The following is a 12871-nucleotide window of genomic DNA, read 5'->3' as shown; positions in this document are numbered from 1 at the left end:
AAATTGCATTCAAACTAGTAAAAGTCGTGAAGTAAGACATTTCGATATTGTTTTTAAATAAAGAAAATATTAAGTACCGAACACAGCTTCAACTCAGAACCTTTCACATAGCAACAAAATACTTTAACCATTACACTATCGCAGCTTGTCATTCAATAGATCTCCTGGACGACTTTAAAATATGACGCAAAATACCGACAAACACTGTTGGTATAACTATCAATTACTCACGTTTCGTCGAAGTTCAGTAGGAAATAAACAATTACCGCTGTTCTTTATTGCGAAAAAGCGGTTAGTGAGAATGATACAAACACCTTTCCTTGCTATTGCCTGAATTAGGAGGCTTATTGCTTGTTTGGTTTAATTAATTAATAGAATATGAAGCAATTGGTATGAAGAATGCCTTTTCCAAACTTTCTATAAAAGAAAGTCTGCTATCAAGACACTGCTTTCGTTCAATATTTGTGATTGAACATTTCTAAAACTGAAGACACTCGTTCATGCTCTGCACTGCAGTCGAGCTCTGGCAACGTCGTTCTCTGTTCATTGGCTGACTGTGTTTTGTGACGTCAGATGTGCAGAACGAACCTAAACTCGGCCTCCGTCATAAATGATGCGCACTTTAATGCTGTTTGTAGATGACACTGGAGTTGTCGTCCGATAATGTCCAGTGTGCGTTTCATCGGAGACAGACCTGGTGTTAGAGTATGCCGAGGCGGCGTGTTGACACTCTGTACGGCATGTCGGGGTACGACAGTAGAAAATCCCTTCTAAGGTCCACAAACAAACAGAAGAGACCTGAATGGGCTAGGAAACACCGTAATTGGGCATCATAAGAGCAGACGAAGGTGCTGTTCACTGACGAATCGAAGTTCGAGATTTTTAGAACCGGAAGGAGAATATTTGTTCGCTGATTTGTAGGGGAAAGGGTAGCCCAGGAGTGTGTTCTACCTACAGCTAAACACGGTGGAGGTTCTATTATGGTTTGGGGATGTTTTGCCATAGATTGAGTTGGTGACATTGTGAAAGTAGAAGGATGTATGGATCAGAAGCAGCACTACCGCATACTTCAATATCGTGAAATACAAAGTGGATTGTGCTTAAGAGGGAAAGGGTTCTCCTTACAACAGGATAATTACCCAAAATGTTGCTCGGCATACTCTATGAACTACATTGCATCAAAGGAAAAACAGAAAGTACTGAATGATATGGTATGGCCATTCCAAAGCCCTGATTGTAATCCCATTGAAATGGTCTGGGATGAAGTGGACAGATGTATCAGGGAAGTTAATATATCCAGCAAGGAACATCTCTGGAATATTGTTAAGGATGTGTGAAACCATATAGATTCACGATACCTACAAAAACTGATTGACCGCATGCCTCGAGTTTGTGAGGCAGTCATTAAATCCAGAGGATACTTTGATGAAAGTAAAATGTAATGATTGTAATTGTGCTATATATGTGGAAGTTAATATATTTATATTTTGTGAGAAATAATGTTTGATTTGTGTTTTGAATCTGAAATACCAGAATGTATTGAAATTGATGAGCAGTAGTGTAATTTGTTACCACTAAGTAATTTTGAGCACGTAATATGTTTATTATTATCTGTTTCTTATTTAATTGCCATCTGGACTGACATCTCACCGAAATGTCGGGAGTTGTGAGCTAATCGGCTACAGAGGAGGGCGTATCTGGCAGGAAAAGCAGTAAAGTAAACCGCCACTGGGACTCCAGAGAGCAGCAAAGCTTGACCGGAAACTGTGTCGGGCCTGTCAGTCTGGTGGTAAACCGCCTGTCTGGAAACCAGAAGATCGCAGGATCGAACCCGATTTCTCGAGCTGCCTTCCAACTTAGCGCTCACCTCATGATTATGTGAAGGTTTCCCAGAAATTACATGTGGTTTAAATTCCACATTAATCGCTAAGTTCGCTTTTCCTCTCCCTTATCGGATAATGGGGATACATTAGGGACATGCATGTCACCACAGTGGTGTCCAATTGAAAGACTTGCATTTCACCATTGTATGATAAAGAGTATTGTTATCTGAATCTATATATACCATCTCTATATATAAATTCCCACTGTGTTTGTCTGCGCCTGTATCCTCAGGCTAATCTCAGGAACTACTGTAAGGATTTTTTTTCCGTAATCAATAGTCTGATTCGCGAGGAAGTTTTGTGTGTGTAATTTATTACAGCTATGGTAGACAAGTGGTCCAGCTAACCATTCAAAGCCGGGGAGGTCACTAGTATTTAACATGTTTGCTTAAACAACATTCCACTGATTTCTGATGCAGGGATCTGGAAATAAAATGCACATATGAAACTTCCTGGCAGATTAAAACTGTGTGCCGGACCGAGACTCGAACTCGGGACCTTTGCCTTTCGGGGCCAAGTGCTCTACCAAGCACGACTCACGCCCCGTCCTCACAGCTTTACTTCTGCCAGTACCTCGTCTCCTACCTTCCAAACTTTACAGAAGCTCTCCTGAGAACCTTGCAGAACTAGCACTCCTGAAAGAAAGGATATTGCGGAGACATGGCTTAGCCACAGCCTGGGGGATGTTTCCAAAATGAGATTTTCACTCTGCAGCGGAGTGTGCTCTGATATGAAACCTCCTGGCAGATTAAAACTGTGTGCCGGACCAAGACTCGAACTCGGGTCCTTTGCCTTTCGCAGGCAGAGTGAAAATCTCATTCTGGAACCATCCCCCAGGCTGTGGCTCAGTCATGTCTCCGCAATATCCTTTCTTTCAGGAGTGCTAGTTCTGCAGGGTCCACAGGAGAGCTTCTGTAAAGTTTGGAAGGTAGGAGACGAGGTACTGGCAGAAGTAAAGCTGTGAGAATGGGGTATGAGTCGTGCTTGGGTAGCTCAGTTGGTAGAGCACTTGCCCGTGAAAGGCAAAGGTCCCGAGTTCGAGTCTCGGTCGGGCACACAGTTTTAATCTGCCAGGAAGTTTCATATCAGCGCACACTCCGCTGCAGAGTGAAAATCTCATTCTAAAATGCACATAGTTGCCATATATTTTTTCTCTAATAAATCTTCTCAGATCAATGTTTATTGTCTGATACACAGTTAAATTCCTGTTAGACTCAGCACAGTACAAATATTATCTATGTGAAACCGATGACATCTCCCACTGACTAATTCGTAAAGGATACTAAACATTTTGTTACATCATTTAAAGGCTCAATTGAAAAGATTTTGATTTAAATTATTTTTCAATTAATGCAGTAAAGCACGACAAGGCTCTCGACAACACCAATCCTGCAAATTGCCACATGCACAGAAGAGTACTATGTTGCACTGTCACAATCTGATGAACTGCATGTGAAACAGGAAACAAACAAAGCTGTGCGAAGATTTGGAAATCATTCTAACGTAAATACATTGAAGTGGGACATTATAAATATTTATCTAACACTGTTCAAGTGGGTAAGGCATCAGTATTGCCAGTAACACTTGTGACAGTCCATTCTGCTTTGATATCTTGGTCACTGAAAAGGGAGTATAGTTGAAGCTTGCTGGCAGACCAGAATTTGGGTTTCGACCCTTTCCTTCTGCAGTCAGCTCTCCTGTTGTGGCACAGCAAACGGTCGTGTTTGTAAAGGTTCTTGTAAAAGGTGGAATCTGTTTGTCAAATTCACTGTTTCATATCTACAGGTTTGTCAAACAGTTCAATGGGCCAATAAAGTTTAACCTCTCTTCTGAAGGTTGTGTCGCAAAGTATTTTTACGTTAGTGGGAACGGTTATCAGTGCAGAGATTATTTCTTGCATTGACTTCAGCTCTGTGTGAAGGAGAAAAAGGAAAAAAATACAGTTAATATTGGGCATCCCAAGAATTTATGTGATTTAACATTGATTTGGATATAAATTTAATTGTGCCTTTGATATTATATCTATACTTTTAGTGAACATTACTAATTTTACTGATAATGGTGATAAACTATAAAATGGAACTCAATCATTACTATTTATTGAATAATCTACCAGTTTTTGGAGGAATATAGACATATTAATAACTTGAATACACAATATCAATGTCCCACAATAATATTTAATTAATATTTCATTGCAAACTGGCTTTCAACTTCTTAGGCCATCTTCAGATAACTTAATACTAAACAGGTAGTCCACACAACTTCAGCGAGAATTGATAGCTGTAAAAGATTGTAATACAAAGGTGTGTGACTTTTTATGACTGTAATGATACAAAACACGAGCATAATGTAATACCTAAAGAGACTCTGAACAAATAAATCTTATATTACAGAATATTCAGATGTTAAAATTATATGAATGTATAAGCCAAAAATGTGTACAAGTGGGTGATGGTACAGGCTATCCTCTCACCATTAGATAATAAGCTTGTTGTAACTGTTCCACAACCACATTCCTTAGACTTCTTTCTCCCTTTCCCCACCCCCCCTTCCCCCCGCCCACACGCGCGCGCGCGCGCGCGCGCACACACACACACACACACACACACACACTTTTTTGGTTTGTTCAAGACATCACCAGTTTGTCCATATGACATAGTAGCCTGTTCCATTACTCACTTGTATAACATTTTGGGGTTACGCATTCATATAGTTTTAATATTTGTATATACTGTAATACAAGATTTATTTGTTCAGAATCGCTTTAGGTATTACATTGAGGTTGTGTTATGTTTCAACATAGTCATAGATTGTTACATACCTCCATATGAGGATCTTCCTAAAGCTACAAATTCTCGCTGAAGCCGTGTGGACTACCTTTTTGTATTAAATTGTCCCACAGTGGCCTGAGAAGCCAAAAGCCAGTTTGTAATGAACTGTTAAATAAATATTATTGTGCAACGTTAATACTGTACATTGAAGCTAGTAGTTAATATAGTTTTTAAATGACAAACCAAAAGTGTCAGTTGTCAACACACAATTATATGTCAATGGGAAATCCAAGTTACAGGGTAAAAAAAAAAAAACAGTTTTCGAGATTCTCCATTAAACCTTCAGATCGAGTATTATATTATAAGTTGTGAATTAATAGACGGAAACATTCCACATGGGAAAAATATATCTAAAAACAAAGATGATGTGACTTACCAAACGAAAGTGCTGGCACGTCGATAGACACACAAACAAACACAAACATACACACAAAATTCAAGCTTTCGCTACAAACTGTTGCCTCATCAGGAAAGAGGGAAGGAGAGGGAAAGACGAAAGGAAGTGGGTTTTAAGGGAGAGGGTAAGGAGTCATTCCAATCCCGGGAGCGGAAAGACTTACCTTAGGGGGAAAAAAGGACGGGTTTACACTCGCGCACACACACACATATCCATTCACACATGTATGTATATGTGTGGATGGATATGTGTGTGTGTGCGAGTCTTTCCGCTCCCGGGATTGGAATGACTCCTTACCCTCTCCCTTAAAACCCACTTCCTTTCGTCTTTCCCTCTCCTTCCCTCTTTCCTGATGAGGCAACAGTTTGTTGCGAAAGCTTGAATTTTGTGCGTATGTTTGTGTTTGTTTGTGTGTCTATCGACGTGCCAGCGCTTTCGTTTGGTAAGTCATATTATAAGTTGTGTTAGATAGTTAAATTTGAATGCCTCCGGATTAGAGTGTGCGGCTGAGCCGATTTGCCACCTGCTGCGCAGGGCGGGCGTGCTGTACCAGTTTGCGGACCAGGCGCAGCGCCTGCCTCTGAGCGCCCTCCTGCTGGGGGGTGGGCACTGCCTGGGGGCGCGCCGTATCGCCGTCGCCCACGCGCGCCCCCACTCCTTCGAGCTGTGCACCGCGGCCGACGGGGACGGCTCCGGTGCGGCGGTGGAGGGCCGCGACAGGCGCGTGCTGCAGATGGCGGCCGCCGACGAGTACGAGGCCTCGGAGTGGCTGCAGGCGCTGGTCCAGGCTGCGTCTGGGGTGAGTGAGCAGGGGTAGGCGGTGGGGTATCGTCTCCTGACAGGCACTGCCTGGAGCTTGTTTTGAGGCTGAAGTTATCTGCAACTACACTTCTATTAAAATGGCAACACAACGAGGGGTAGCATCATCATCATCATCGACATCATCGACATCATCATCATCATCATCAGCAGCAGCAGCAGCAGCAGCATCAGCATCATCATCATCATCGGCATCATCATCATCATCATCATCGGCATCATCATCATCATCATCATCATCATCATCGGCATCGGCATCGGCATCATCGGCATCGGCATCATCATCATCGGCATCATCATCATCGGCATCATCATCATCGGCACCATCATCATCGGCATCATCATCGTTGTCACCACAACCTCCACAACTCATTTCTTTTGTTAAATGGTGTGGCCTCACCTCAGGTATGTCTGCAACTTCTTCTACCTTGAGAATGATCTCAGTTGATATTCAGCCAGTTGACTCCAATGGTCTCCCTCAGCTCTTCGTCATGTCAATCTCGGGGTCTTCCTTGTTATCTGTCAGTTTCTCTCTGTCTTTTTGGCTCCTTTCCAGCACTCCCTCTGTCCATTGGTCATGATTTCTTCCAGCAACACGGCTGGCCCAGAGACATTTCACAGAGGCTAGAGTGTCTCCGGCATTCGTCGACGTCAGTAATCGATCTGATATCTTCTGGCCTTTTTCTCTCTTTTCCTGTAGAACCCAGCATAGACCTCTCAGTACTTCGCTGTGCAGTTCTAAGTTTCCATGTCATGTATTCATTAATTGTATGTGTCTGTCTCACAGCCATAAGTCAAAATGGGAGGAGGGAGGAAGGAGACATTGATAACACACGATTCTTTTTGTCTTCGTACATCCATATTTAGATTGGATGAGGGTGGGACATCAGCTGGTATAATTTTTATTAAAAATGAAACTCCTCCAGCTGTACTTAAGATTTTATATGTATTTGGCTACTTGTTTTGACGTTGCGTCAACGCCATCTTCAGGCCCGTACACTTTGATGATATCAATTGTGTATGGCTGAGTACTAAAAGTCTGCAGTGAGACCAATATGTGCTCCACATGGATCCATGTGGAGCACATATTGGTCTCACTGCAGACTTTTAGTACTCAGCCATACACAATTGATATCATCAAAGTGTACGGGCCTGAAGATGGCATTGACGCAACATCAAAACTAGTAGCCAAATAAATATAAAATCTTAAGTACAGCTGGAGTAGTTTCATTTTTAATAAAAAAAAAGATTCTTTTTATGTTTTACTGCCATATTTGACCTGAAGATAGTTGCATATCTTTGAATGCTCGCCAGCCTATCTCGATGCATCGAAAGATTTCCGATCTCAGCTCTTCCGCTGTAGTTCCGAGCTGGCCGAGATATATGTCTTTTCTGACAGCATCCAGTAGTGTGTTTTTGGATTGTACATTTCCTATCTTGCTTCATTTATTAGACGAAACTTTCTGTCTTGTAGATCTGATCCCAACATCTGCTGTTTTTCAAAATCATTTGCCAATGGTAGAATGTCATCTGGAAATCTCAGGTTTTTAAGTCCCTTCCTGTTGATTCTAATTCGTTTTTCTTCTCAGTTCAATTTTGACATTGCCCTTTCAGCAGACAACAGCTTACAAAAGATGAGATTACCTCGTTTGACTCCTTTCTGAAATGGAAACTGTAAGAGTCCATTCCTTGGCAGTAATAAAGGCTACGGAGGTTTCATATGTATCGTGCAGGATTGTAATGTAGGCCATCTTCACCTTTTGCTTGACGTGGGCTAGCATTACTGCAGGATGGCTTACTAGGTCAGTGGTCTTTCCAGAATCTGCAAAAGCTATACATAGAGGCATCCGCTATTTGTTTTCTGTGCTTATCACTCCCAGGAGAACAAAAATAGGATCAAGGATGCCAAAGTTGCTGTAGACTCCAGCCCTGCTCAATGGCCTCAGCTGTGTCAAAGAAGGGCCTGGTATGATTTATTTATTTATTTACACTCCTGGAAATTGAAATAAGAACACCGTGAATTCATTGTCCCAGGAAGGGGAAACTTTATTGACACATTCCTGGGGTCAGATACATCACATGATCACACTGACAGAACCACAGGCACATAGACACAGGCAACAGAGCATGCACAATGTCGGCACTAGTACAGTGTATATCCACCTTTCGCAGCAATGCAGGCTGCTATTCTCCCATGGAGACGATCGTAGAGATGCTGGATGTAGTCCTGTGGAACGGCTTGCCATGCCATTTCCACCTGGCGCCTCAGTTGGACCAGCGTTCGTGCTGGACGTGCAGACCGCGTGAGACGACGCTTCATCCAGTCCCAAACATGCTCAATGGGGGACAGATCCGGAGATCTTGCTGGCCAGGGTAGTTGACTTACACCTTCTAGAGCACGTTGGGTGGCACGGGATACATGCGGACGTGCATTGTCCTGTTGGAACAGCAAGTTCCCTTGCCGGTCTAGGAATGGTAGAACGATGGGTTCGATGACGGTTTGGATGTACCGTGCACTATTCAGTGTCCCCTCAACGATCACCAGTGGTGTACGGCCAGTGTAGGAGATCGCTCTCCACACCATGATGCCGGGTGTTGGCCCTGTGTGCCTCGGTCGTATGCAGTCCTGATTGTGGCGCTCACCTGCACGGTGCCAAACACGCATACGACCATCATTGGCACCGAGGCAGAAGCGACTCTCATCGCTGAAGACGACACGTCTCCATTCGTCCTTCCATTCACGCCTGTCGCGACACCACTGGAGGCGGGCTGCACGATGTTGGGGCGTGAGCGGAAGACGGCCTAACGGTGTGCGGGACCGTAGCCCAGCTTCGTGGAAACGGTTGCGAATGGTCCTCGCCGATACCCCAGGAGCAACAGTGTCCCTAATTTGCTGGGAAGTGGCGGTGCGGTCCCCTACGGCACTGCGTAGGATCCTACGGTCTTGGCGTGCATCCGTGCGTCGCTGCGGTCCGGTCCCAGGTCGACGGGCACGTGCACCTTCCGCCGACCACTGGCGACAACATCGATGTACTGTGGAGACCTCACGCCCCACGTGTTGAGCAATTCGGCGGTACGTCCACCCGGCCTCCCGCATGCCCACTATACGCCCTCGCTCAAAGTCCGTCAACTGCACATACGGTTCGCGTCCACGCTGTCGCGGCATGCTACCAGTGTTAAAGACTGCGATGGAGCTCCGTATGCCACGGCAAACTGGCTGACACTGACGGCGGCGGTGCACAAATGCTGCGCAGCTAGCGCCATTCGACGGCCAACACCGCGGTTCCTGGTGTGTCCACTGTGCCGTGCGTGTGATCATTGCTTATACAGCCCTCTCGCAGTGTCCGGAGCAAGTATGGTGGGTCTGACACACCGGTGTCAATGTGTTCTTTTTTCCATTTCCAGGAGTGTATTTATATGTCAAGTTCCATAGGACCAAATTGAGGAGCAAATCTCTAAGGTCATGGAATGTGTCAGTACATGAAATTACAACGTAAAAGTAATAACAGATAAAAATAAAATATTTATGAACCCAAAAAAAGTCAAGCCATAAGTTTAAGTAAACGCAATCAACAATACAACATAAGAGTCAGCTTAATTTTGCAAGGAACTCCTCGACAGAATAAAAGGAGTGACCCATGAGGAAACTCTTGAATTTCGATTTGAAAGTGCCTGGATTACTGCTAAGATTTTTGAATTCTTGTGGTAGCTTATTGAAAATAGATGCAGCAGTATACTGCACACATTTTTGCACAAGAGTTAAGGAAGTCCGATCCAAATGCAGGTTTGATTTCTGCCGTGTATTAACTGAGTGAAAGCTGCTCGTTCTTGGGAATAAGCCGATATTATTAACAAGAAATGACAGTATATTGAGAGGCCAATGTCAAAATACCCAGACTCGTGAACAGGAATCGACAAGAGGTTCGTGAACTTACACCACTTATTGCCTGAACCGCCCATTTCTGAGCCAAAAATATCCTTTTAGAATGGGAAGAGTTACCCTAAAATAAAATACCTTATCACATAAGTGAATGAAAATAAGCAAAGTAGACTAATTTTCGTATCAAATGATCACTTACGTCAGATACCGTTCGAATAGTAAAAATGGCAACATTAAGTCTTTGGACAAGATCCTGAATGTGGGCTTTCCATGACAGTTTGCTATGTATCTGAACACCTATAAATTTGAACTATTCGACGACAACAACAGTAGGATAGCAAATAACAAAATATTACCTATTGTGCTTATACAGTATAGTAGGAAGAATACAGGATTACATTTGTAAATAATAATGAAATACATTACACGGAGCTACCAGCAGTGGCAGCAACAGGGGCTATAAGCTGGCTATGCATCGAGCCGAACTGAGCTCGAATGGCAGATAAGCATTAATGATCATTACACATAAGTTGAGTGTCAGAGTGCGTGGAAATATGTGTACCGAGTTGTTATAATTAAACTGCTGATGCTCCGAGTGTTGCCGTGTAGGCTGTATACATTGCAAAATGCTAAAATGTTTTAGGTATGTTCATTAACAGGTGTGCTCGTGGAATGTACTGAAAAAAAAAAATTAGTTACACTTTCTGCCACTGGGTGAAAATATAGCACTATAAACAGTCAGCCAGCAACAGTTTGGATGACTGACTGGTCTGGCCTGGCAACATCAACCAAAACAGCCTTCCCATGCTGGTACTGCAAATGGCTAAAAGCAAGGGAAAACTACAGCTTTAATTTTTCCTGAGGGCATGCAGCTCTACTGTATGGTTAAATGATGATGCTTGTGTTTTGGGTAAAATATTCCAGAATATAGTCCCCCCCCTTCGGATCACCAGGCAGAGACTATTCAGGAGGATGTTGTAATCGGGGGAAACAAAACTGGTGTTCTACAGATCGGAGTGTGGAATGTTAGATCTTTTAATCAGGCAGGTAGGTTAGAAAACCTAAAAAAGGAAATCGATAAGTTAAAGTTAGATATAGTGGGAATTAGTGAAGTTCAGTCGCAGGAGGAAAATGACTTCCGGTCAGATGAATACAGGGTTATAAATACAAAATCAAATAGTGATAACGCAGGTGTAGATTTAATAATGAATAAAAAATAGGAATGCCTGGGAAACTGCTATGAACACCACAGCGAATGTATTATTGTAGCCAAGATAGACAGGAAGCTTACACCCACCACAGTAACACAAGTTTATATGCCAATGAGCTCTGCAGATGATGAAGATATAAAAGGAATATATGATGAGATAAAAGAAATTATTTAGATAGTTAAGGCAGAAGAAAATTTAATTGTAATGGGAGACTGGAAGTTTATAGTAGGAAAAGGAAGAGAAGGAGAAATAGTAGGTGAATATGGACTGGGAGAAAGGAATGAAAAAGGAATCCACATGGTGGAATTTCACACAGAGCATAACTTAATCATAGCTAACACTTGGTTCAAGAATCATAAAAGAAGGCTGTATATGTGGAAGAGGCATGGAGACACTGAAAGATTTGAGATAGATTATATAATGGTAAGACAGAGATTTAGGAACCAGGTTTTAAATTGTAAGACATTTCCAGGAGCAGATGTGGACTCTGACCACAATTTATTGGTTATAAACTGTAGATTAAAACAGAAGAAATTGCAAAAAGATAGGAAACTAGAGAGATGGGACCTGGATAAACTGAAAGAACCAGAGGTTGTTGATAGTTTCAGAGGGAGCATTAGACAACATTGGGCATGAACAGGGGAAAGGAATGCAGTAGAAGGAGAATGGGAAGCTTTGAGAGACGAAGTAGTGAGGAGAAAATATAAAAATGCAGTAAATGAAGCAGGTGAAAGTGAATGCAAACGTCTAAAAAAATGTAAAAAAAGTGAAAAGTTGGTAAGCAGGAATGGCGATAGGACAAATGCAAGGATTTAGAAGTGTATATTACTAGGTGAAAGATAGACAGAGCCTATGGGAAAATTAAAGAGGCATTTGGAGAAAAGAGAAGCAGCTGTATGGATATAAAGAGCTCATATGAAAACCAGTCCTAAGCAAGGAAGGGAAAATTGAAAGGTGGAAGGACTACATAGTGTTTCTATACAAGGAAGATGTTCTTGCCGGCCGGTGTGGCAGAGCGGTTCTAGGCACTTCAGTCTGGAACCGAACGACCGCTACGGTCGCAGGTTCAAATACTGCCTCGGTCATGGACGTGTGTGATGTCCTTAGGTTAGTTAGGTTTAAGTAGTTCTAAGTTCTCGGGGACTTATAACCTCAGCAGTTGAGTCCCATAGTGCTCAGAGCCATTTGAACCATTTTGAAGATGTTCTTGAGGGCCGTATTAAAGAAATGGAAGAGGATATAGATGAAGATGAGGTGTGAGATGTGATACTGGGAAAAGAATTTGACAGATCTCTGAAAGACAGAAGTCAAAACAAGGCCATGGGAGAAGATAACATTATGTTAAAACTACTGATAACCTTGGGAGAGCCAACCACGACAAAACTGTTCCATATGGTAAGCAAGACATAGGAAATAGGCAAAATACCCTCAAACTTCAAAAAGAATATAATAATTCCAATTCCAAAGAGAGCAGACACTGACTGGTTTCCAAAATACTATCATGAATTCTTTACTGAATAATGGAAAAACTGGTAGAAGCCGGCCTTGCAGAAGATCAGTTTGGATTCCGGAGAAATGTGGGAAATGTGAGTCAATACTGGCTCCTACGACTTCTCATAGAAGACAGGTTAAGGAAAGGCAAACCTACATTTATAGCATTTGTAGACTTGGAGAAAGCTTTTGACAGTGTTGAGTGGGAATAATCTCTTTGAAATTATGAGAATAGCAGGGGCAAAATACAAGGAGCACAGGGCTATTTACAACTTCTACAGAAATCATACAGCAGTTGTAAGAGTCAGGGGGCATGAAAGGGAATAAATGGTTGAGAAGGGAGTGAGGTATGGTTG

The 12871-nt window shown here is 42.7% G+C and overlaps 1 protein-coding gene across 1 annotated transcript in view; it reads left to right on the top strand.

The window, feature by feature from the left end:
• The window catches only part of LOC126212672 (pleckstrin homology domain-containing family M member 2), a 282889-nt gene that overhangs the window by 207352 nt on the left and 62666 nt on the right, over nt 1–12871 (top strand). Inside the window, exon 15 of the mRNA XM_049940093.1 lies at nt 5649–5913. Within this exon, the coding sequence (XP_049796050.1) occupies nt 5649–5913 (265 nt within the window). The remainder of the gene's footprint in view (nt 1–5648; nt 5914–12871) is intronic.

Source organism: Schistocerca nitens, chromosome 11 (assembly GCF_023898315.1).
Source record: "Schistocerca nitens isolate TAMUIC-IGC-003100 chromosome 11, iqSchNite1.1, whole genome shotgun sequence".
NCBI lineage: Eukaryota > Metazoa > Arthropoda > Insecta > Orthoptera > Acrididae > Schistocerca > Schistocerca nitens.
The sequence above is the reverse complement of the archived record's forward strand: the minus strand, read 5'-3'. Positions and strand labels throughout refer to the sequence as shown.